This window comes from Protopterus annectens, chromosome 8.part0, assembly GCF_019279795.1.
Source record: "Protopterus annectens isolate FY-2018-M chromosome 8.part0, PAN1.0, whole genome shotgun sequence".
Lineage (NCBI taxonomy): Eukaryota > Metazoa > Chordata > Ceratodontiformes > Protopteridae > Protopterus > Protopterus annectens.
In genome coordinates, this window is record NC_056741.1 from 1,382,837,104 (window position 1) to 1,382,864,056 (window position 26,953).

General features: G+C 37.5%; 1 protein-coding gene across 1 annotated transcript in view; it reads left to right on the forward strand.

Moving 5' to 3' along the window:
• Positions 1–951: 951 nt before the first annotated feature.
• The window catches only part of SIK3 (SIK family kinase 3), a gene marked incomplete in the record, with an annotated part of 4,425,276 nt that continues 4,399,274 nt past the window's right edge, over positions 952–26,953 (forward strand). The window contains 1 exon segment of the mRNA XM_044080968.1: positions 952–1,306. Within this exon segment, the coding sequence (XP_043936903.1) occupies positions 1,115–1,306 (192 nt within the window).

Consider the following 26,953-nt stretch of genomic DNA (forward strand, 5'->3'; position numbering starts at 1 on the left):
CACAGTCCCACAGACAGAACATAGGATTTAAATCTTCACTAGCAATTAAATAGGTGACTAGAAAGGCTCATTACACAGCTCCTTCCCAACTCTGGAAAAGATTCCCAATGCATATTAAGCAGTGTGATACATTATATTCCTTCAAATGGGAAATTGACCATTTGATGAGTATTCACAAATTCATCCTTGACTTTATTGGCCTGGCCCCCTCGAGAGAGGAGGCTCAACTGTGGGCGGGTAATGGTCGTTAGACTTAGCTGTCTTGTATTTTCAAGTATCTACATAATGTCATTGTGTTTTCCTCTCAACTGCATCTTATGATTAGGAACGTTTCTCATTCTGAGTAAGAAAAAGTCCATGTTCCACAACGAAAAGGTTTCTCACACGTTCCGTCTTACGATTTTTAACTAATTTCCATGGTAAATAGTACTAACCCTGTAAATCCTTCAAAATAATGTTTTTGTCAGTATAAAGTGACACATGCACCCATGTAGGGATTTTCGTAGTTGAACATATCAACAAATACTCCACATTTCACCCATTTGTTTCACATTACGAGAAACTGTCCCTTCCACATTTGGAGTGAAAGTTGAAAACTTGCTATGCACTTACGGATACTGAAAAGTCTTCATAAAAAAAGTCTGAGAAAATTTCGGTGGATGGTTATCCCATTGCACATATAATCCACCAGAAGGCGACACTACTGCAATTACTGTAACTGCGAAATCATTGAGGTCACTGTACCCATGGTTACGAAACTAAGGTTCTTCCATCTCTGTCGCCGTTTCTCTGACCGCAATTCTACACATGCGGATATTGAATAAACGCCCACAAAACGTCAGCCACCGAAGTCCCTTAGTTTAAATGATGACGTTCAATCTCACGTTGTAGTTCCCATAGCAACTACCGCTAGGCGCCGCTGTGCAGCGCTCCGGGTAAAAGACATCTACCTTTCCCAGTGTGCGCGCTTTATTACCCCCCCCCCCTCCCCAACAGTTTCTGGCGCCCGTCACGCGCGCTGTCTTCGTTTCGTAGAGCTGCGGTCTTACTCGCGCACAGATAGTTCCCAGTAGCTGCTGTAGACCGTAGTCTGTCCGGGATATTTGAGTACAAGATGGCGGCGTCGAACGGTGCTGCTGTTGCTGCTGTAGGCGGCCCGGCAGGGACCGGGAGTCACCTACCTCATCCCACCAACCAGCACCGAACCAGCACGGCCCGTATCGGATATTATGATATTGAGAGGACCATTGGGAAAGGGAACTTCGCTGTCGTCAAACTGGCCACTCACGTCATCACCAAGGCCAAGGTAAGGGGGTTAAAAAGCGGCGGGGAGAGGGGGTTGAGACATTAGGACATAGGAAAGAGATAGCTGCGGGTGGCTCTGTAATACTAGTAGTAACTGTCAGTGTCATACCTGTTTGAAGTGCAAAAGTGCTCTATTCCAAAGCAGCACCCCCTTCCTTGATAGTGGATTGATTGCCATATTCTGAAGTGGTGCCCTGTTATGAGTGGCATTCCCCAGTTGTCATCTGTCAATGCCTTGATTAGTTGCTATGAGGATGCTGCACAGGTGTCAGTAGCTTTACCTAGCTGTCATATCCAGTAATGGATCATGTACCTTATTATGGGTGCACTCCCCCCATGAGTTTCTGTGCTGTGTTTCCACTTTTAAGAGAAAATGCATGTACCAGGGATGATGCAGCCTGGAGTTGGTATTCGTTTGTCGTGAGTGACAGTGTTATATCAGGGAAAGGACTAGTTATCTTAGTATATTTAATCCATTTGAGTCTGAATTTGCGTGACTATAGCTGTCTGCTTTCTCCAAGTCCAAATGTGTGTATATGATTGTGCTTTAACCAACTGTGGAATTTCTGTTAGTTACAACTCTCTGTTACAAGCATGCATCATAGAACAGCGGTCTCAGACTGTGCTTTGGCCTGACATTTGTGGAGAAAATCACTCCGTGGTCTGTTAGTAAAGATCGTGAAAAGTCATAAATTCAGCTAACAGGAGTTTTTGTTGTCATATCGGAAATTCTTATCTGCTGACTACCTGAGTATGTTTGTTCTTAGCCGCTTTGTTGTCAGACGGCGTGTTTTTTACAGTTGCACTCAGTGCATCAGAAAGTGGGGGTTTATTTTGATTTGGAATGTTGCCAGCATTGAACTGTTTTGGCTGTCAGTCGTGAGCAGTGGATCATTTTTTTTGCATGTGGCGCGTGTGCCTGTAATGTGTACACACGTCTGTGGACATGTACATTATTCTTAAAATAGTTTTCAAATAAAGTTTTTTGTCTTGTGTCCTGTGTGTTTTTTTGTGAGAAATTAGATCCGTTTCTGTTTGCAGTTATTTACTAATTGACTTTGCTCTTTAACAGCTGCCTCTCAAAAAAAGTACTGCATATCGAAAGTCTTGCAGCATAATGATTTTGTCAGAGCAGTATGGTAAAGTAGCTGTTGTAATACGCATATTTTGTTATTTTTTCCCCCACGGTGTTTTGTGAATAGGAGTGAGACTAATTGGAAGCCAACTGACATGCATCCGTTAAGTGTTGACCTTTGTTAGTGATTGTCTTGCATCCCCCACATGAGCAGTTGAGTGAAGCCAGTGTTTATTATTGATATATTTATGCTTATATTAATAAAGAAATGTAAAATGTGTCTGGAAGAAATAATTTAGTGAATGCTTATTGACGTTGGGAGTCTTGACTGTTAAATTCATTGTTTGGTATTTTTATCTTTAGGCTGTTTTGGTTATCCTTTGCAGAGTCCTGTTCTTTTGTGTTGTAGTTTTCATTGTATTAGTGTAGGCAATAAAACATTTGATACTGAATAATGAATGAAGCTTATTATATTGTTTTGATGTAGACTGATTTAAATGAAATGATGAGAAGCAACCACTGTGGCAAGTTATGTTATATGAAGTAAGTTAGAAGATGGTTAATCAGCAGGTGTACAGCACAGATGTATGATAGTATGATGATACAATTGCAAGTATGTGCACCAAAATTAGTATTTGTGTAGGATTTTTACTAGTGTTATGCTGCTAAAGTTATTCGGAGAACCTGCACTTTCCGTTTTATGTTGGCTTACCTGTTTTTTTAGTTGGGTTCACATATGGTTACATATTGACAGCGCTGAGTAAGTTGATTGATATGTTTTTAACTTGAATACTATTTTGCTGCAGTGTTACAGAAGGCAGTCTGTAGCCTTGTCATGTGCACAACGTGTACCTTCATTATAACTGTGTTACTCTATGCTTGGTAATCCAGTGTGACAAAGTGGTACTGCGTTACAGTGTATACAAGACAAAGGTTTTGAATTTAAGTATTTTTTCTGCATGGCTTCCACTGTAAAAGAGCTTCTGCCTGGGAGGCTCACAGTGAGCGAAATGTATAAAGTAAATATATGCTCTCCTAATGTACAAGACCGGTGCCAAAACGGGGGAGTTCTCATCTTTGCTGTTCTTCAGATCTTTCGTTTTATTCAGGTAACCCAGCATGTCAACCAGAACCTGTGTAACTGTAATGGCAGAAAGAGTGGTGGAAGGATTGTCAACCAGGTGGTTGCTGTCTGAAGGTTATATATGGGGTGTATGTCTAGTTCTTGACATGAAAATGGCATGCAACAGAGGCTGTATTTGTTCGATGTAGGTATCACTTGTGTCCAGTGAAGGTTGTGTAGAATTTTTCATATATTTGGAAGGCCGGGTGTAGTTTTTTAAAATAATAATATTTGACTTGGAATGTGTTTTTAGGAGTCAGTTAAAATAACATGTCTTAGTATTTGTTAATCAGCAGCTCTTAAGCCGAGAATGCAGAAAACTGAGTTTTGTGATGACTTGGAACTTGGGGAAAGCATCAAGAATGAAGTATTATAACATAGTGCACGCAGAAGCTCTCAGGCTCTACTTGTCATTTCACTGGGGATTGACTAGTGTTTTGTTTGCTGTTAGGGTTATTTTACAAGGGTAATGTCCTATGATTGGATGGCATGAAGCAAATTTATTGAAATGGCACTGGCAGATGCTGCATGTAGTTTATAAAAAATGTAAATTAGTAAACTAGTAACATTCTTGGATTTTTCTACATGTTTTATTGCGGTTCCTAAATGAAACTATTGATATCTGTGCATGGTTACATATACATTGAGGTTTGTTTGCCATTGCTGTTCTGTACTTTTCTGCAAATCTTCTTATATTAACAGGATAGTTGTGTAGCCTCTATTTAGCCAAGCAGCTGACTGTCCCAAAGGATTCTGTTACAGCTGTGGTAACACCATTGTGCACGTCAGTCACCTTTCATTTTCATCCCCTCATGCTTATTAGTATATTGACGTCTAAAATCACATGAAGGCATTTTCAAGCATAACACAATGATAAGCTAGAAGCTTCAGTTTGAGTAACTGATTTGCACATATTACAATAATGAACACCAGAATGTATTTTTTTTTTCAAAAATAATAAAAACTAATGTGTCCACCCTCAGAACTATCTTCTTGTCCTCTGCTAAATGGACAATGATAAACTTGTAAGAGTCATTTCCAGTAAAAAGTATTTTTGAATAGAGAGCCATCTGTTCTAGTCAATAACATTTTGATCCAGTGGCAGGTACAACAGGACACCCATGTTTTTAGGGCTTCACTTGACTGTATTATGAGAGAAGTACTGACATGGAACCCTTCCAAACATAGTTTTTAATCCTGTGGCAGTCTGTTTCATTGTGAGATACTTTGCAGTTTATGAGAAGAGAGTTTAATGAAATAGGCAGAGCAGTCTTGTGTGGAGGTTGTAGCATGTTATGTGGAGTTTAGGACATGCTGAGAGCTAGCTCTATTGGAACCAGCTTACTGTTACTTCACTGTTTCTCACTTGCCAGCCCCATCTGTAATGTAATAAAGGCTGTCAGTCACATTGTGTGTAGTGGTTGAGTACATGTATATGTAACTGTCAAAGCACGGAAAATGCATGCTTGTGTGTGGCTGGGAGCACAACTGGACAAAGAAACATTGAGTCAGTGTTGTGGAGCAAGACCTCCAGGTTTAGTATGGCTTTGTGACTATCAGGATTGAGCGGAGATATTTGCAATCAATAGATGTTTATATTGAGAATTTAATAAAGTTGGTCATTTCTGTAATAACCTATTTGTTTAATATGTGATGTTAGCTATAGATATAAGTATGTTTGCGTGTGGGTATAAGTACTGTGTGTGTGTCTACAGTTTTAAAATGAATATAGCATGATAAGCCGAGAGTGAAATCACACCTGCACATCCTGAACTGGTTTTGTTTAGTTAAGTTTTGTAGAAGTTTCCGATGGAAATATTTAATGCAGTTTAACATTTCTCATCTCCTAAATTTTGGCAGGCATGTGCCTTTGTAATAGGAAAAGTGGTTGTTTGGGACTGGGAATTACAGTTGTCGAAATATCAAGCAGTCATTTTCATGTTGAGAATTTAGTCAGATTAAGGGATTGCCTGTTACATCAGTGCTAGGAAGGAGTTAAAGTTAATGACATCACCTATTAAACCACATTATAATTTTAGCCCAGTACCATGTTGTCTCTCCCAAATACTCATCTGCAGCTGTTGACCTGTGAATCTGTCGCTGCTGTTCAGGGAATGAAAACAGACTTATTTGCTGCTTTTTAACTGTGAATCCCATGTCCTTATTGAATGTAATAATGACCTAAAGTCTGAAGAATTATTCTTTCATTTTGTTTTTTAAATGACCGTTAAAGTGCTCCTTAAAAGTTTAGCTTTGTGTATAGCCATTTTATGCAAAGACCTGTCAGTAAACGCAAACCTTAAGTGAGGTCCGGCAGTTTGTTGCAGGTAACTTATTACTGCCTGGATGACCCTTTCATCTTTCTCACAACTTCTTAAAACCATTTTGTCTTATGGACAATCTAGGGCTTAGTTGTCAATTTGGTAAATGATTTTTCATGTCACTCTTCATTTTACTGTTTGTTAGCTTGCTGTTTCCTTGATCAGATCAGGAGTTTCACTATAAAGCACACTGTATCTATATTGGGATTCTAGCAAATTAATATTCTTATTTTTTGGTATATATAGTGTTTTTTAAGGTTATTTTTCATCTGTGGCAAAGTATTTGACAATTAATTTTCCTTCTTACTGCTCTGTATTTGGAAGTTGGGTATTTGTCATATCATGTTTTCGTTATGCTGTATTTCTAAGAGAATTACTTGCACTATCCTACTACATTTTCAGAGTTTAGTTTAGTGTGTTACACAATCATTCATAAATCACTTTGATTTACTTATGTTTAGTTTGTTAATCAGGTGGCCTGTTGAGATTTAAATCTTTTCAGAGATGACTCAGCAGCACATTAACATCAGCCTTGTGTAAGATCATAACAATTGCGGTATGTTTAAGGTTTGTGCTTGGTATTCTTAGTATTTTTACAATACTTGTTCCTGTGTTTTCAGAGTGCTGCCCTATAGCCTGGTGCCAAAACCATCGATTAGAACTCAACGTGAAGAAATGCATTTTAGTGCCCAATGCATTTTAGTGCCCTCTGGGAAGTTGTGCACCCAAGTTAATTACTCCATTGATTTAAAACACCCCAAGAGATGACGTAATTAGTTGGGGATCTGGGAACATATGTATACAGTGATCTGGACTTCGACCAGTACGTAGCCAAGATATAGTAAGAATATCATTCTGTGTCGCCTAGCTCATAAGCAAGAGTATGGCACCCAGGTCCAAGAAAGTTATTGCACCACTCTACACAGAACTTATCAGACCTATTTATTGAGTAAACTGCCCCTTTGACGAGTACCTAACCAGGCACTTGAAACAGTGGAATTCCCCAAAGGTTCCTCACCAGGTGAATTCAGGGTATGAATATCCTGTCTTAAACAGATCACCTTAAGGCCCCATCTCTGTACTCCCTCTCCTACAGGTTGAGATGTGCTCTCGTGTTTAGCATATAAGGCATTGTCCGATCCAGTTCTGATGGATCTCTTGCTTATACATAAAACAAACAGCACCAGAAATAGTAGATCCAGGGACCTGAAATTTGCCTGTGACCTAAACAAAACTTGCTGGAGAGAGAGTTGTGTGTCTGAGAGGATTCCCGCACTACGGAATAAGCTCCCCATCTACGTGAAGCAGAGTTCATCCCTGACCCTATTCAAAGGAAACTCCATAGGTTCATAGGTTGGTACTAGGCTATCAGCATATACAAGCCTAGCCATAACAATCCCTTGGATATTTCTTCCCACAATATTTACTTCCTTGGACCCCTGTCTAGCAGGGCGACTGACGTGATCCCCGGGGTGAATTTTCTATCTCCCATCCAGTTATCAAGGTCCCTTTTGAAGAGGGCCAAGGAGGCGCTCTGCTTGACATGTATGGGCAGTCTATTCCAGAGTATGGAATATGGAGTATGGGGGGGGGTCTCTGGGTCAGGAACCTATCCCTCCAACATGTTTTGTTCACTGTGATTAAGTTTTAGATCCCTGGAGCGTGTGGCTCTGAGGGATTTCTTTAAGTGGAGCATGTCCAACATCTCTGATCATTCGATGGGAAATCTCAAATGTACTCCCTGTATGGCCCCTATGTGTGTGTGTTTTTTTGTAAACAAGAAACATCTTAAATTATTATTTTTAACATACAGTCATACATTTGTGTAAATGTAAACAAACAATAATGACATTTTTGTTGTAAACATTTGTACATCATTTATAATCTATCCAGTCATTTTCAGTCAAACATTGCATAGCTCATTCAATTCCTGCCTTCCCTTAACATCATTCCTCCTCTAGAATATTATTCTGCATGTGATTTTCCCACAATTACCATTTTTCTATGTATATTTGCTCCTTTCCTTTTCTTAAGGTCTCACTTCCAATTCTTTTATTTCTGTTACTATAATTTGTTATTTCTAATACAGTTGGTTTAGACTTTGATTTCCATTTTCTAGTAGTTGCTCTTTGGCAGCCACCAGAATTAAACACTGCAAGGCCTTAATATGTCTAGGCAATTCTGATTTTGTAGCGCAGCTCAAAAAATAATTTCATTAGTTACACAATGGTTTTGCTTACCCAGTATTTCTGATAGACTAGTCTGCAGGGATTTTTTAATGTCTGTCAAACTCATTACACTCCCAAAAAATTTCCCAATTATCTCTTTCTTTCCCATCAAACCTCCAACATTTGCAATCTACCTGTGGTAAAAATTCATAGTAGTCTGCTTGGTGTATAAAATTACCCATGCAAACAGTTCCAAGCCAAGATCCTAAATCTTCTAGACTTTGTTGCATATTTGGGAGCCATACATATATCCCCCCATTGTTTCTTTGTGAATTGCTTATTTGGTCTGTCTTCCCAATCCCTTTCTAACCTCCACTGATTTCTGTAATTATGCACTATTTTATATGTTGTACTAATTATCCATTTTTAACAGAAGCTTCTGTTCTAGATTCTACTAAAAACTCTACCAGTTTTTTTTTCTTTTACATAGGGGAATAACCTTTGACTTGACTCTTTCACTTAGGATTCCCCATTTTTTTCTGTTTGCCTATACTCTACCTTCCTTATAAAAGATTGGTAATCTGTAGCCTTCAGTCTAGATGAATTATTGGCCTTTTCCCATTCCATTGCCTTTACCTCTCTAATTCTTTGCTCCCAGTATCTTTGTTCCTTTGCCAGTTTTCTCCAGTAAATTCCAGCTCCCTCTTGCCTATTCCCTGTATCCCTTGTTGCAGTCATCCGTATTGGCAGAATCTTCTTTCCATCACTGTGATTTGGTTCTTGGAATACTTTCTGCTACTTTATAAATACAGTAGTATATATGGCTATTAGTCTCCTTAAGGCTGTGCATCAAAATCCAAGTATCTCCTTGTTTCATGAGCCCCCCCCCCCATTTTATCATCATCCCTTTTCACTTTGAATTACAGCTTTCTGCTTGTCCTGTGTATAGGAGCCTTAACTGTGTAGCTCTAAAATAATCCTTCAAGTCAGTTAATCCCAAGTCTCCCTTTTCTGTTGGAAGGATCAACATATCCCACTTGCCCTCTTCTCCCAGATAAAATCCTTCAACTGTTTATGAATTGCTATCCACAACTTCTCCTCTGGTCGATAACAAATATGCCTGAGTTGTGTATAAAACTAAAGAGAGTAAAACATTTTTCACTGCTTTTATCTCACTATATATGTCCATAAAACGGAGCTTCCATTTTCTCAGTTTTTGTATTATTTTTTGTTTAGCTAGCTGCAGCAACAGCATCCTTTTCAATTCATACTACTACGTACTTCAGTTTATCATGTCCCATAAATATGGGTATTGTTGAACCAATTTGTGTGTGGGTACACAGTTTAATTGCCTTTGTTTTATCTTCATTAATTTTGTATTCCGAAAAGGCTTGTTTCAACACTGAAAAATCCCTTTTCTGGTTTTATTGGGTATAAAATAATAAATGCAAATAAAGCTAACTTTTCTTGACTACCAGTTATATCCTTGAATTTCTGAGTCCTTTATTTTCTTTGACAGTGGGTCTAAATGTAATACAAATGGATACTGTACACCCATGTTTGGTTCTTCTGCACAAACAGAACTTGGAGAGGATCTCCCACACTTAAATTTTCCCCTCTGATCCTTCATATGTTCTCCTAATTAACCTTATGCTTTTATCAGGGAATACAGATGCATCCTTTGCTCTGCTCATAAAATCCTAGCTTACTCTGTTGAATGCTTTCTCTGCATCAAGACTCGCCAACAACAGAGGTATCTTAAATTCTGCTTCTCTCTGGAGCATCATTGTTCTATTAATGTTGTCAAATGTTTGTCTCCCTTCCACAAAACCACATTGATCCATACTATCAATTTTGGCATTGTCTTTGCCATTGATGTAGCCATGGTATATATAAATGCTGTATAATCATGGTTTAGAACTGAAAAATAATGAAGCTGTATCTGATGGGTCTTTACCATCTTTAAGAATGCCAGCCACCACCACTTTCTTCCAGGATGTTTGTGCTTATTCTTCTTTTAAAGTTACTGTTAAAACCTTTCATATCTTTATCACTTTCTTCCGTCCTAGCATTCAAACTTCCACGGGAATACTATCTCTTCCTAGGAACTTTCCTTTAGATTGGTTATACATCCCAATTTTTATCTTCTCTCATCCTGTTAGTAATTGAGCCTCCTCTGCCTCTTACCTTGGCACATTTAATTCTTACATTAACATTTCCATTTGTACTTATTTATTTATTTGACGTTTATTTACCAGGATGGTCCGACTGGGTCAGAAAGAACCCATTTTCAGCAGAGGCTGTGGGAGAAAAGCTCCAGCTAAAGAGATGTACAAATAAAAAAAATTATACAGAAACATCGTAATTACACAAGTTCCAAGAAGTGAGTACATTGCTACAAATAACATAGAAATTATACATAAGCGTGGTATTTACAAGAGTAATTTCAAGAGTTCCAAGAAGTAAGTACACCTTAAGAGGGTCTACTTCACATTGTCGTAAGCTGACAATATTGTGTCTGATGTTGTCGGCACGATAATATCGAAAGTGAAGAACATCGTGCACGTAAATGGAAATCACCGTAAGGGGAGGTTTCCGTTTACTTCAATGTAGTGCGGTCTTGGAGTTGGTACCCCCCTGCCTATACCATTTAGTTTTTTTTTTACATTTTTTTTTTACGTTATTCAATGTTTTACTTAATCGATCAATAAAGTTCGACCTTTATTGGTTTGATTAAGTAAACTTTCGATAATGTGATATAGACTCTGTTAAGAGAGATCGGGTAGCTAGTCATTTTGTATTTCACTATATACAAGTAAATGATACAGATTGACGAAATACAGATAGAGAGAGAGATTCAGTGTGGTCTGTGTGATTTTCACATTTCTCTGTTTTATAAAGATTTTCGTACAATTTCTAATACCTCTACTGGCTGTCTGGTTACTTTTCTTGTTATAGGATGCCTAAGCGTGGCAACAACCCTTTCTAATTACTGTTGCTTCAGCTGTTGTGCTAAAAGGTTTTGCACTCTGTAGTAAAAAAAAAACAAAACTGTCACTTAACAGCGATCTTTCTAAACTCATGCATATTATCAAGTTAATGACTTATTTTCTCTTTAGCACTCTACAGCTCCGCCTCTTGTGTGAGATTCCCCCTGTTCTGCAATACTTTGTTTTGTCAGTTGCGTTAAATAATTCTTATTTATTGCACATACCTCCTCTTCTTTTATTTGCATCCTCTAAAAGAAAGCTGCACCAGAACACAACAGAGTCTTTACACACAGTTCTGAGCGCTTTCGTTCCACTTGAAAAGGAACTTCATCAGAAATATTGTGATCTCTGCTGCCTTCCTTTTTATACACTTAAAAAGGGCGCCAAAAATCACTGGCAAAAATTTAAAGGTATGCATACATTAAAAAAATCAAGTACTATTCCCAAACTTCCTGCATCAAATATATATATATATGCATGCTATATACCAATACCATTAAATATAAAAATAAATATTGTATAAAAACATTAATAGCAGTTGCATTAAAAATTAGTAAACGTGTAAAATAGTGTACATCAATTAAACTATTTAAAAGCTTTTCAAAAAAGAAAGTCCTATGATAGGCAGTCTGACTTAATATCTGTCAAGCTTATTTTGAAGATTTTAAGTCAGACCGCCTATCATAGGACTCAAAACTTTGTGCAATTAAAGACTCTGTGTTCTGGTGTGGCTTTTTTTATTTTTATTTGAGTTTAACAAGTACGCTGATTGTGGTTTTGGGTATTTTTATTTCCATCCTATTTTTATACTCCATTTTAATTTTATTCCACTCCCTAGCTATATTTTCAGAAGAAATTTCTATCTTGTGTAATAATTCATGAATAATTTTCACTATCCATTCCTTAAATTCTTATCTTTTTAAAAGAGAGGTGAGGAAGCGCTAGTGTCTTATTCTTATTTTAGCTTTTTTGGCGCGATCTGAAGTAGTTACTGGATGCATATCAAAACTTATTCAATTAAATGCACAAGCTCCTGTGAAGTATAATTTCTGTATAGCCTAGCCAAGTTTTTTGTACCTTGGGGAATATGTAAATTCTCTCCGAGCTGCTTCAGTTGAATTTGCATCTTCTATATGAAATATTTTCATAAATTTCTACAAAAAGCTACCCTCTTATTATATTTTCCTTTTTAAGCCCCCCAGATACATTCTCACTGTTGCAAATTAAGTTCCACTCTTCACCTATAAGTTAATATTTCCTTCCTAAAGCTGAGTATTTCTCCCAGTATTTTCTTAAGCCCCATTGTTAAGTTTTTAGGTGGAATATAAATACATGTCTGTGTAATCCTCCTCCCTTGTCAGTAGTCCCTTCGTAATACAAGTGTACCGTTATTGTTTCCTCTTCTGTCACTGTTGGAGCTCCTTTGGATTTTTTTCTCTGTATGTTTATATAGTTCATTTATTATTTTTCTTTATAGTTTAACTGTTGAGACCATTCACATTTAAAGATAACATGGAAAGTGTTGTCATTATGATAATTGGTTATTATTCCCACCTGCTATGTATAACAACTTTTTAAAAAAAATATCTAGTTTCAGCTTTTGTTATATGCACACACTGTTTCCCAGGTTGATCTTTTTATGCAGTTTGTTACTTGTTCTATCCATTTGAAATTATTTCACATCTTATAAGACTTGTTTTAATGAAGACCCTCAAAACAAATAAACAAAACAAACACCCCAGAAACACATCCAGAACCTAACTCAATACTAACAACAAAAATAATGTACATCCTCAAATAATGAAGTTTAACCCTCCTTATAGCAACAGCTGTCCCAGAGTGACATACTCAGGCCTTAATCAACTTGTAATGAAGGTTATCTACCTTAATATGCATGGTTCTGATTGTGCTTCTGCTTCCACTAAGTTCTTTTGTTTTTGTCTTTTCTTTATTCCTCTCCCAGATGTAGAAAACAATTTAATCTTTTCTGAAAGCATTCATCTCGTAGCAATTGAAAGAAGTATTTTGTTTTTATTTTTCTATTATCAGATTATCTCCATAGAAAAATGAGAACCAGATGCACAGTTGCCTTCCACCAGAAACTTCTTGTTGCATTGTGGACATTTATTTGCTAGAGGAAAACTTCATCATATTCATTGTCTTTTAATTTTCTTGCTTCCTGTTAAAACATATTGTTTGATCAAGCCAATGGCCTTTAATCCAGTCATTCCCATGTGCTAAAGTAAGAAAAAGCATATCACTTTTACTTATGTTATGCTCTTACATCCAGTGTTTCTTCTCTTTTTATATTGCAGTGCCTATGTTTCTTAAAACTTAATAAGAAGAAAGAAATGTGAAAAAGGGGGCACCTGTTTATATTAGTATCCATATTACTCAAAAGACAATGGCACATTTTACTTTATAGCATGCAGTATTTGTCATGATTTTTAATGTATAGTTAAGAACAAAATTTGTTTTACTTATGGTTACCTCTTTCTTTCCTCTTCCCCTCTCCTTAATGTTTCTTCCAAACATTAATCACAGGAAGTAGGGAATATGCTTTAGAACCCCCCTAAACAAAATCAAAGTCCAGTATTTTCAGGTTTTCTTGTTCCATCATATTTCACAAATGTAACCGATGCTTTGTAATCCCATGTTTATTCATTGATTTCCAAGTTTTTGATTTTTTTTCCTGTTGATCTCAGTCTCCCAGAGTCAGTCTCTGGTTCATTTCCAATGTACTCCTGATTCATCTGGTCAACCTCTGTGCTTTTTTTCTGTGTCTCAACCATTTTGGGTTTGCAGCATTGGAAAAGGTTTCACTGGTATAGTGTCCTATATATGAATTTTATTATCAGAAGAATAGGAATCAGAACCCCTTCTGTTTGGTCACTTTTCGATGGACAGACTTGTGTATTTTCTCCTTAACATGTTCTGGATCAAAAAATGAGTTTTACCCTTAAGGAAAAAAAATATTCTGCAGGGTACAGTAGCTTGAATCTCACAGCTGCTTCTCTGCATTCCCTGATTGCTGGAATAAATTTACTTCTCTGTCTGGTGTACAATGAGTAATCATTTTCAGCAAACATTCTGCTGTCTCTAACTTTTAGTACTTAGTTAATCTGCTACAGTTTTGTCATAATACTCTTTCTGCTGATATGATTGCATCTTTACTATTAAAGGTCTTGGCTGCTTTATCATGGCCCGGTTTGAAGCATACACACTATGTGCCCTTTCAGTTTACAACTCCTGCCGTGAAATACCAGTCCAGTTGCTTATTTGTGTTTTCATAAAATTTAATAGTCTCTTCTTGCAGTTTCTGTGTACAGCAGAAATTTCGCAGGTTTTCCGTATGTGCTTTGTTCTCTAATTCTGCCATTTTTTTAACTTCTCTTCTTGAGCAGTCTAATACTCAGCCAGCCTTTTCATTTTGACTTCTGATTTTTTGCAGTATTATCAACTCATCTGAATGTCTGTTTAATGTTTCTTCCATTTCTTTCCAGTCTTTTGTTATTTGAGTTGTTTTAATCAGTTCTGAACACATGAATTGTGAATTTCTTCTTTGTTGGCATCCAGGCAATACATTTACTAGCCAGTAACTTGATTTTACCCAAAAAAGACACATTCAATGGCTCCCTTTTCTGAGTTTGTTTCCACACTGGGAGAGCTGAAATTAAGCCGTCCCTCATTGTAGAGCCATCTTGAAAGTTCTGTGGCCCCTGTGTCTCTGATGGACAGAGGTTGACAGTAAGTAAATTAATCCACAACTAACAACCACCCTCCTTTCCCACATACACATAGCTATCTCTTTACTAACATTTCCTACCATATACTGATACTCAAGGAATTGTGGTACAAAACGTGTTTAGTTTGCATGGCTATGTTTGTAAAGACTGTGATGGTCATTAGCATAGTATAAACCTAAACTGAAGGGCAAACTTTAAACTGCTTTTAACAGAAAAAACTGCTCTGTCAAAAATTTTGACTTTTTGTGCTTCCTTTTAGAAGTTGCCTGTTGGTAATTATTGACCCGTGAAGGGTTAACATCTAGTGCTCATTTTCATTGATGTACATTTTGGCAGTTTGATATGCTGTGAGTTTTTATTTGCATGGTAAGAGTAGTTAATGTGTCGAGTAAGGTACCTGAGTTACTTCTTGACTGACACTGATGCACTCTTTGGGAACCACTATATGTAGTGTGACTCTAGTCGATTGCACTTCCTTCACAAGACCAGTCCGGTAAGAGCCACTGGGCTGAGTAAGTGCAGTTGTGAGTTGAAACATGATACTCGACAGTTTATCTCCTAATTTCCTTTTTTTTTTTTTTTTTATTTCAGCATTAACATTTCTATTTTGTATTGCCTGTTCATTCCATTCCACTTTTCAGGTACCATACACTTTATACCTTCTACACTTTGTATACACATGTAATGATTATCTTTTTAAATATAGATTTTACTTTTAAGAAGAGGTGTGTACCAGATAGTATTGATTTTCACTGGCATCACCACTTCATAGTAAGTTGATGTAATGCATTGTCAGTTGAAAATGTTGAAGGACTTTACTTTGTTAGCTGCATAGATGCTTTAGTAGGCTGTGTGATATAGGCAGGAAAATACATATTTGTAATCTGTCAGACTATTTTATTTTTTAATAAAAAAATTTTTCTTTATGTCAGAATAACAAGGACCTTCTCTGTTAGAGTAACGGTAAGTCTAGGCAGTTTTATTTAATGCTGATTGATGAAAGGTCAGTCATTAACAGGCTAAACATATAACTAAGTGTATGTGCATGTGTGTATAATTACATATGTATAAACTTTGTGTGTATGTGATAAATATGTATGTATAGGTGACCTACAAGTTGTTGAACAACTTGCTGAAGCCAGCATAGTTTATAGAAAATCAGCTGCTTGAATCTGTGAGTTTTGTTTGTGTATGGAGTTGTGGCAGAGTGGGGATAAGAGGATTTGTCCTTTCCTCACTGTAGTGGAATCTCAAAATTGGTATATGTTTTATGAGCCTTAGAGCGTGAGAATTTCAGGGTTGATATGTTGCTCTTTTGATGAAGCAATATACACTCCTGTCCATTTCTCTTTGTGTGTGTGTGTGTGTGTGTGTGTGTGTGTGTGTGTGTGTGTGTGTGTGTGTATATGTATATATGTATATATATATATATATATATATATATATATATATATATATATATATATATATATATAATGTTGTACATATGTATTTTGGGTGTGTATACAGTTGTATGTGATATATTCATACATTTGTATATAATGCAATCAGTGACTCCTGAATTAGCAGCATTTGCAAGTGATATCATTTAAACTTAAGAGGTAGGCTGATGGTATACTGCAAGGTTCTGTTAAGTATTATGTCTGGAATGGTGGCATTTGCTTGAAGCATTATTGTGGAGATGTTTTTTTTTTAGCTGTGCTGGGAATTTGGGATAAGAAGATGTTTGAAATTGACAGGGATAGTCCCACACTTCAAGGCCTAGTAAGGAGAAGCCGTGGTCTGTGCATGGTCATCTTGTTTTAGGAGTGGGTAGAGTAGGGCCTGGTTGGCTTTCATTGCTTAGGTTGTAAGAAGAGGTTCCCTTTATTGATCTGGCTGCTAGAGAGGAAATTGTGTGGTTTAATAGGTTGAAAATTTTAGAGCATAAGAGTAGGTTGGCTGTTTGTTCTAAAGTGTATGATTTCTAATGTTGTTAACAGCTGGGCCAGCTTTCAAAGCCTCGGGGCTCTTTCAACCTGACCAAACGGTCAGGCAGCTTGAGCTGAGCTGAATAAAAGACTAGTTTGGGCACCAAGAACTTGAGAGCTTACCGAGGTGTATACTCTTTAGCTTTCGAGGAGTAATGGTCGTCTTGTGCTGTTCCTTTGCTGGGCTCATTAATTTTTCCCTTTGGGGGGAACCTTTCATTTAATTACTGTGTTTATTATTGAAACTCTCCTCCTCTTCAGGAAAGTTATTTTAAAGCAAGGAGTTTGTTTTAATGGACTTTCCTAAGACTGTACTGACTTTAAAACTGGAATGCTTCTTTTTTTTCCTTCTTAGTTTAAAAGTTGTTTAAAGTAACTCAAAACCATTTTTTCCTGTGGAGAAATTGTTTAAAAACATTCTGCCAGCTGCAAAAAGCAAAATAAAGTGCTTTTTACTCTGTCTGTGAAAAAAGTTGACTTTTAAAGATTTTATTTTTAGGTTTACTGTCATAACTCTGAAGTGCACTTGTTCATTTACTTCTGTCGCCGAACTTTATTGTCGAAAGTGAAAATGATTTCACATCCCCATTTTGAACCATGTTAATACTGATGGTTTGAAATTCTGTTATGAAAATGTGACCATGGGATTTCATGTGCCATTCGGTAATGCAGATTCGCTAAGTTTATGTTAAGAGTTTTAGCCTGTTTGTTTTGAAACTGTACTTTGATGTACCACCAGTCAACAGAGTGCACTTCCAGGTTCTGATAGTAAATCTTATTTTTGCTGGCATTTGCTGTTTATTTTCCCCAGGAAAAGAGGCATCATTTTTGGCTTGACCATGGAACAAGCTTTTGGTACCACAGTTTCCCTTCAGATACAGATGACTGACTCTGCTGTGGCCACTTGTTGTACCGCAGACCACTGATCTCTGGATCCCTCTGGTGTAGCACTTGCAGCAGCTGTAGACTGGAGGGTTAGCCGCAACATCCTTTAGCTGTTGGGGTCCCCTCATTGGACAAGAGTCACTCCTGGAAGAGGGATCTGGGAAGGCTTCCCTGTTTTGTCAGAAGGTTGTACCCATCCCTGAGGAAGCTAGTGCTGCCATTAATAATATTAGTTGTCCCAGTTTTCCTTTCAGAAAGAAACGGCAAACATATGTATCTACTCTCTTTAATTTTCCTTAGACAGGAGTAGCTTATTGGATCTGGCTCAGGGTTTAATTCGGGCTGTTAATCCTTGTTTTAGTCTCTGGTAAAAGAAAGAGGGATGCCTCCTTTCTTGAAAAAGATTCTGAATCTGGACAGGAAGATGAAGGGACAGATACAGGGTTTTCTCCTCAGATTTCTGATTCAAATTCTGAGCAGGGCCCAGTTTCTGACTCGCTATGAGAGGTTCTCTTTCTTTGATACTATTTTTAGAATGTGCAAGTGGTTTCAGTGAGAGAACACTGATTATTCTCAGTCCCTAGAAAAGTACTATAAGCTGTTAAAGAAGGAATTTCCAGAACCTGCGACCATTCCTCCTTATCTGTCAGCTTTGAAGGATGTCTCTTACTTGCTGCAATTTTCCTGGCAGACGGCTGCCCTTAAGTCTGAGAGAATGTATAAAGCTCCTCGGTGTTAAGTTTTTATATGTTCTTCCCAAACCTGATCCCGCAACTGTACCTTTAGTTAACTAGGTTTTTAGCAGCAGAAGGATCAAGTCCAATCCTACTGCTGCTGTTAAGAATGGGAATATTGAGCTCCTCCTCCTAAACAGTATTCTGCACACATTGTTCCCACAATTTCCATTTATTTCTAAGTAAATTTTTCCTTCCCTTTTCAAAAGTCTCCTGTTCCAGTTGCTATATCTTTTGCTTAGGAATTTTATATTTTGAATACAGATGGTTTAGACTTAGTTTCCATTTTCTAGTAATTTTTTGGCAGCCAACAGAATTAAACTTAAGGCCTTACTAAGTATTTGCTGTTTGGATCCTATGTCATGGCTCTAGGGAATCATTTCCTTAGTTGAAGCCATTTGCTCACCCAGTGCTTCGGATGGAGTACTGTATAGGGGATTTTTAAAGTCTACCAACTCATTGCAGTCCCAGAACATATGTTGCTAGTTGCCTCTTTCTTTCCCATCACACCTACAGTGTTTGCCATCTTCCGGAGGAAAAATTATTTGAGGTCTGCTTGGGGTGTAAATTGTTTTTCCAGTTTATCTTCCTAATCTTTTCTCCTTTGATATGATTTTTTTCTTATAGTTATTGTGAAATATTTTTATATGCCCTATTAATCATCCCTTTTTTAATGGCAACTTTTGTTGTAGATTCAACTAAAAACTCTGCCAGAGCAGGTCTTTAAGATTCCCCTAACCCTTTTTCTGATACGAATCCCTGGTAGGGAAGATATTCTTTTGCAGTCTGAAACTTATCTTGGCCTTATTAAACTCTATCATTGCTTCTCTAGCTATTTGCTCCCAATACCTTGGTTCTTTTGCCAATTTTGTCCAGTAAATTCCACTCCCCTGTTGCCTATTTTCTCTACCCCCTACTTACAGTCACCCATATTGGCAAAATCTCCAGTCTCGTGTTGGCTTAGTTTGTAGAATGCTTTCTGCTACTTTTATGACTATAATAATCTGTATGCTGGTTGTTGTTCTCATTTAAGGATCTTTGACCAAAATCCCAATCTTTTATTGCTTGAACCCCCCCCCACCACCACCACACACACACACACACACACACACTGCTTCATAAGCATCCCTTTCCATTTTGTGGTATGTATATGAGCCTTAACTGTGAATCAAATATCCCTTCAATTATTGTAACCCTAAACCACCTTGTTTTATTGGAAGGATCAACTTATCCCACTTAACTCTTGCCCTCTTCCTCTCCCAGATAGTCCTACAATTCTTTAATTACTGTCCGCAAATTCTCCTCTAGTTAACTTTTTTTTTAAATCCGTATATAAAATTAAAGAGACAAAAGGTTTTTACTGCTTGTATCTTACTATCCATATCCATAAATAAGAGCTTTTAGCTTCTCAGTTTTATCTTTTTAGTTTCTTCCTGCATATCAGTAGCTACCTTAACTGAAACCTTTTTAATGCATATTCCTAAATACTTCCATCTTGTCTTGCCCCCATAAATATGGGTATTGCCAAACTTAACCAAAGCCCACACTAGTCATAGTTAACTCGATAGTGAGGCACACTGATGTCCCACTCACTAGGTTGAGTTAGAAAGTAACAGTCAGCTGCCAGGATCCACCACATAATGCAAGCACTCAGGTCCCTCAACGACAGATACAAATATGACTGTCATTGTACATGTGGGTCTGAATGACCTGAGACGTACCTACCTGGACTACATGAAGAGACATGGGAGGAGCTCTCGGATTATGTAGCTCAGGCGGGTATGCATCCTACCATCACCCAGAATGATACCACAGTACAAGCTGGCTAAGTATCTGGTGTCATTCCAAGTGGATCCAGTATCTGTCTGCCTGGGATGACATGATTGATAGACCTCGATGCTTTGCTAGAGATGGCCTGCATCTGTCACCCCTGAGCTTCCGCATACTGGTCAAGGCTCTTGCCACCCCTATAGTGCATTTTTTAGGCTGTGTTCCAAAGACCAAATTACCACAGTAACAGCTACAAACAAATGCAATCTGAGGGTCATGCTGCTCAATGCTTGAAGTCTAAATCTCAAAATGCACCCGATCGAAGCATTCCTTAAAATGGAGAACATCGACATTTGTGATGTAACAGAGACCTGGTTCAAAGCAGCAGAAAGCACCCCTGCAGTACCAGGCTATAAACGCATTCCAGACCTTTCGGCACCAGAACTTGGACCGAAGCTCCAAAGATGGTGGTGTTTCCTTATTTATAAAGGGTGCGCACACCTCTAGACTGGTAGCGCACACCTCTAGACTGGTAGCCCAACATAATGTATCAGAGATACTTCAGGTGCAGCTGGGTAAGACAGCAATTCAGGTCGTAGCCTGCTATAGCTCCCCAACCATGTCCCAAGACTCCTACTCCATGTTTCTAAGCATCTTGAAGAATATTAGGGTCCACCTAGCACCTTCATACTGGGTGACTTCAACTACTCCTACATTAACTGAGAATTACTCATGTACCAATACACTTATCCAATGTTTCCTGGAATTCATTAATTCCAATGCCTTGGAGCAGCTCGTTCTTACCCCATTAGAGGTAGCAACATCTTTGACCTGGTCATTACTAGCATGGGCAACCGTTGCTCTACACCAGTAGTAAACTCCTCCCTGGTTAGATCTGACCACAAACTAATCACCTTGGAAATCCCCCCCCCCCCCCGCAAAGGTAACCACCATGAAAAACTTCTCCAAAGCTAATTTTGGACTCCTAAAACAGAGGTGGCTAAATTCATGGTACCCATGCAAATGGAAAATAGTTGCGTGACTGCCGAATCATACACCAGTGCACTGTATGAACACGTACACAAATGCATGGATCGCACCATACCCAATAGAACCAAGATGGTCACTTCCAAAAAAAGGAAGCCAATCTGGTGGTCCCCTGCCATAAACAAACTACAACAGAATAAAGAAACTGATGCAGAATAAGGTGAAGTCCCAAGACTTGAAAAACTCCCTTATCAAATCCTCTAAAGCTAGCTATGAAAACAGAATTGCAGCAGATGGTAAAGACAACCACAAGGCCGTCTATAGTTATGTAAAGAATCTCCACGGCAATACCCAGATTTGCTCTGAGCTACTGCACAATGGTACCTCCTAGACAGAGCCAACAGATATTGCCAATATACTGACCGACAGATTCAGTGCCAACTTTAACACCCCCCCCCCCCAGGACCAATCACAATACCAGTAGATTGCCACGCACCCAGTATTACCGCTGCACAGGTTAAAACAACACTGTCCAAGACCAAGAATACAGCTTCTATGGGACCTGACAATATCCCTGGCTGTGTTCTACATTTGTCTGTACCGGTCAGGTCATTTATGTTCCATGGTAACATGGATGGTGTAGTCTTTATGATAAAAAAAAAAAAAAAGCTATTGTTCCCACCAATATTGGACACTATGCTTTTTTTTTTAGTGTGTATTTCCAACTTTTGTATTACAAGCACACATTATTGTTTGACAGGCTGACTTTTTATTCTCTTTCTTCTCATTTCCATTTTAACCTGCATAATGTTTTTAAGACTTTTTTTTGTTTTAATGAAAACGCTCAAACACAGAAGTAAATACATTTTCAGAACAGTCCCATCACCTGTTAACTTGAAAAAAATATGCACAAAGTTTACATTTTGCATTTCCTCCCTCAAAGACTGTTCAGAACTCTCAGGAGTAGTAGCTTGCACCTGCAGAAAGCTTTTCTCCATGTGAAAGTAGTCAGAAATGAATCTTTTTATACAAGTGCCTTCAGACTCCAACTTGTTGACTCCCGCTGAACATCTGCTAATGGAAAAAAAAACAAGGTAATATGTTTGCAGGTGAAAGCTATGAAAAGGCCACGTTTTTTGCATCATTTTTTTGCTTACAAAAACACTTATTTAATGGCCTTGGCTTGTACTATAATCTAGACATTCACCCTTGTAAAAATGAGAGAAAATGTTTTAATTTTACATATTATATAATCAGTGCACTTTTACACCCCATCCCAACAGCCCGAGATCACAGCATATTAACATTTTACTTGCTTTTGTCTAGCCTTTCTTCTCTTTTGTTGTAACGCCTGTGCTTCTTACAACTAGAAATACTTGTTTACTTTAATATCTTTAACACATGCAGTCACTGAAAAGGCATCCCCACATTTAAAATACTACTGATTACACAAAATTGCTGTACTGTAAATAATATGCAGTTTATATTGTGAAATGTTTTCTACAGATACCAATAAGAACAAAATGGTTTTACTTGGTTACTTTTTCCCCATTTTTGGCTTAATGATATAAATGGGGTTTATGCTTTGCAGTCCACTTACAAGTTTAACAAATTCAACAAAGGTTTAGTCTTTCTCAGACACGGTTTCTTGCAAAGGCATACATCACAGATGTAATTTTATAGTCTTTCCATTTATTCATTAATTTCAGTATTGCTGGTTTTCTTCCTGCTCATCTCAATCTCCCAACACCAGACTTTGGTTCCAGTCCAAGATACTCCTGATTCTTCTAGTCAAGTCATGTGTCTTTTTCCTCTGCCAAGCATTGTCCTTTGGAACATTGGAAAATATTGGCAGTCTCTCTCTAAGCTTTATTGTCTGAAGATTGCAAAGCTGAGTCTCCTTCTGTTTGCTGGCTTTCTCTTTGGTAGAAAAACTTTATTTCCCCATTCACCTGTTCTGCATCCAAAAATGTCTTTGATCCTCCAGGAAAAAAAATTTCTGGAAACAGCGGCTTGAATATCTCACCTGCCACTCGACATTTCCTGATTGTTGGGATAAATTTGCTCTTCTGTCTGGTGTACAGTAAATAATTTTCTAGAAACACTCTTCTTTCTCCATTTTTTTTAATACTTTTCTCTTATCACACAGTTTGTTCAGGATCCACTCTTTCTGCTGGCATGATTGCATCTTTACTAATGCAGGTCTTGGTTTCTTTCTCATGGCCAGGTTTGAAGTATACACTCAATGTGCCCTTTCAGTTAACAAGTCCTGCTGTGGAATACCAGTCCAGTTGCTTGTTTATGCTTTCATAAAATGTAATACAGTTTCTTGTTTCTCTGGTACAACAAAAGATGATCTCTCCTTTTACTGTCTTTTACATTTTTACTATTTTTGAAATAGCGTTTCTTGAGACTTAGCATTTTCTTGATTTCATCTTCTGCATATTCTAGTTTTGTCTGTTCATCTGAATAGTTAATGCTTCTATTTTCCAGCCTTTTGCTTGACTTCATATACTACTTCAGTATTTCATTAATTGTTATCACCTGAGTATGGTTTGATTTATTTTTCCGTCAAAATTACTGGAAGTCATCTCCTTTTACTAAAGCTGAAGCTTGAACTGCTTTTTTTCTTTTATTTTTTTGCTGAACAGCTGCAGAATTCTCCCCAGCCAGTGTTTTTTCTTCACATTTTCTGATTATCTTTTTTAAGATTCTTTCAATTTCTATGAATGCAGCTAGAGATACAGACAATAGCCAAGAGGGAGTTGACAATTATTGGAGAAAACTGGTAAAAGAACTAAAGTATTGGGATCAAATAATTAGAGAGGGAAAGGTAATTCAATGGGAAGAGGCCAAGAATTTATTTGAACTGCAAGATAGAGATAGACTTCCCTTTCAAAGATTGATATCTGAGTGTAGGCAAAAAAAGAAATGGGGTAATCCTAAATGAAAGACCAGCTCTGGTAGAGTTTTTAGTAGAATCTAGAACACAAGCTGCTGTTAAAGGAATAATTAGTAGAGCATGCAAGAGTATTGCATGATAACTATAAGAATCTGTCAGAGGAGGTTAGAAAGGATTGGGAAAAAGAGATTGGCTAAGCAATTCACAAAGAAACAGGAGGATATATGTATGTCTCCCAAATATGCAACAAAGTCTAAAAGATTTAGAAACTTTGCTTGGAAGTGTTTACATAGGTATTTTAATACTCCAAATAGACTTCAAAGATGTTTTCTTAAGGTAGACCGTGGATGTTGGAGGTGTGATTGGGTAAAAAAAGGTAACTGGGGACATAGTTTCTTGAAGTGTAATGAGTTGGCAGACTTTAAAGATTCCCTGCAGATTGCTCTGTTAGAGATACTGGGTGAGCAAATTTGGTGTAAATAAGGAAATTTATTTTTTGAACAGTGGTATAGAATCAGAATTGCCTTGACATGGTAAGGCCTTGCTGAGTAATTATGGTGGCTGCCAAAAAAGCAATTACTAGAAAATGAAAGTCCAATGTCGACCAACGTTATTAGAAGTAGCGAATATAGCAACAAAGATAAAACCACTGGAATTGGGATCTTTAGAAAAGGCAGGAGCATATTACAAAAAATTGGGAATTGTGGGAACAATACATGCAGAGGAGGAATGAGGATTAAAAGAAGGCAGAATATGAAAGAACTATGTAGTGTTTGACTGGATGTATTTTAAGTGATGTATGATATTTGCAGCTACAGTTATGTCAATATGGTTTGTGATGTATACTGTTTGCAACTAAATTTGGGTCAATGTGGTTTGTTTTAATTTATATACATGTATGATTGTCTATGCCATATGTGAATATGTGTAATGTAATAAAGTTGTTTCTTGTTTAAAAAAAAAAAAAAAAAGATTCTTTAAATTTCTTGTTTGCTGGCATCCAGGCACTCTACTTACTAGCCAGTAACTGAATTTTACTTGTACTGACAATAGTCATTGGCTTTCCGTTTCATTTTTCACACTGGTGGAATTGAAATTAAGTTGCTTTTCAGTGTGCAGCCATCATAACTGTAAATTTAAGATTAGAATATGGTCACAATAGACGCCAACTAGATATGGCATGTAGCCACAGTAGTTATTACTGAGGGATTTGGAGAAATGAAAAATAAAGGGACACATCCAGTTGAAGAGCAGTTGAAGCTAGTTAAGCAGTACTTAAAAATGTAGATGAACAGAGATTAACAGTTTTAAAATTGCCCTTTTTGCCAATCCTTGAGCAACCATTGCTAGTTCATTGTTGAGACTGCAAGTTGAAAGTATAACTCAAATTAGGAATTCTGGGTATGGTAGGGTAGAAATGGACCCAGGAAAATTTATGAATGCAGTGGTAAACTACTGTAGTGCATTATATGGACAAGATGTACGAATTGACAGTAACGCACAAGAAGTGGCAGGGTCTATATTATATCCTCGAACGCTTAAAGTGAACGCTGATTGATCAAACTTATTTTCGCGAAACTGCAAAATATCGATGCAGCAGAAACTTGAATTTTTTCCTAGGGAAAGAATTCGGTTGTCCGTTTCTGTTGCTTACGTATTTTCAGTGTTATGGTGGAAAATTGCCGGTCGGATTCAGGTAAGTGTGCGATTGTGTGGATGTGAGTGTTAGGGTGATTTAGGTGCTTTAGGATTAAGGCTCTGGTTAGGTGTGTGTGCGATTGAGTGGACATGAGGGTTAGGGCAGATTTAAGTGAGTTAGGATTAGGGAGCGGGTGAGGTGAGTGTGCGATAGTGACGGACCTTAGGGTTTGGGTTAAGGTAAGTCGGTAGTTAGTGGTGTGTGCATAGTTTAGTGTAGGGTTAGGTATCAGATTTTAGGTCTATGTGTGTGGATTTCTGTTTGTTTGGTGTGCTTGTGTTGTGTGTATGTGTTTTGGATCAGCGATTTCCCCCCCCCCCCCTTCCCGGGAAAAAAATCGCTGATCTGACAGTTCGAGATTGTAAGCTTTCGCTTAAATTAGGTCGATCAATCAGCGTTCGCTTTTTTAAGCGTTCGATGATATAATATAGACCCGAAGTGGAAACATTTTGAGACTGCTACAACAACTGAAGTAGAAAGAAGAATATTAACATCAAAAATAAAGGAAATCGAAATTTAAGAAGTGTCCAGAAACCAAAATACAGGTAAAACTCGAATTAGTGGAATTCCAGTGGAAGAGTGGAAAAAGAAGGAACAGGAGATGATAGTCTGGCTAATATTAAAAAAAAAAATGGTTTTGTTTGGGGTTATGTTCTTGATGTGGAAAGCAGTAGTTGTAATTATACCTAAGGAGTGGAAGATCTGCTTGATCCAGCGTTATACAGACCCATTTCAATTTTGATTCATGCCCTCAAAAGTTTTCTTTCTTTTTGCCTAAGTTGTCCTAGAGGTATTGACAAGTATAATAAATTAGAATAATTGTGGGTTTTGTAAAAGGCCATCAAACATTTTAAAACATCAACAGAATTCTTATGATTCAGTAGGAATATACTAATGTTAATAGGTTTGTATGCTGAAAAAACTTTTTGACAGTGAGTTGGAAAATTTATTAAGAGGTCTCCTGAATTATTTGGGTTTCCCCAAATGTGGATAACCTATTTAATTTCTACAGAAAAGCTCAAGCTAGTGTGAAGTGTTGTGGTGAGCTGCCTGAAGTGTTTAGTCTTAAGAGCAACTGGGTAGGGGCTTCCGATTTCGCCATTACGGTTAGCTTTGTATTTATAACTATTAATTTGTGACATAAGGCAGTTGAATGTGATTGGATATAACTGGAGAAGTACTAAAGAGAAAATAGCCCTATTTTGCAAATGTGTATTGCCAAATCGCAACATGGCATGTAAAATATTTCAGTCTATCAAATAGAATTTTTTAGTATAA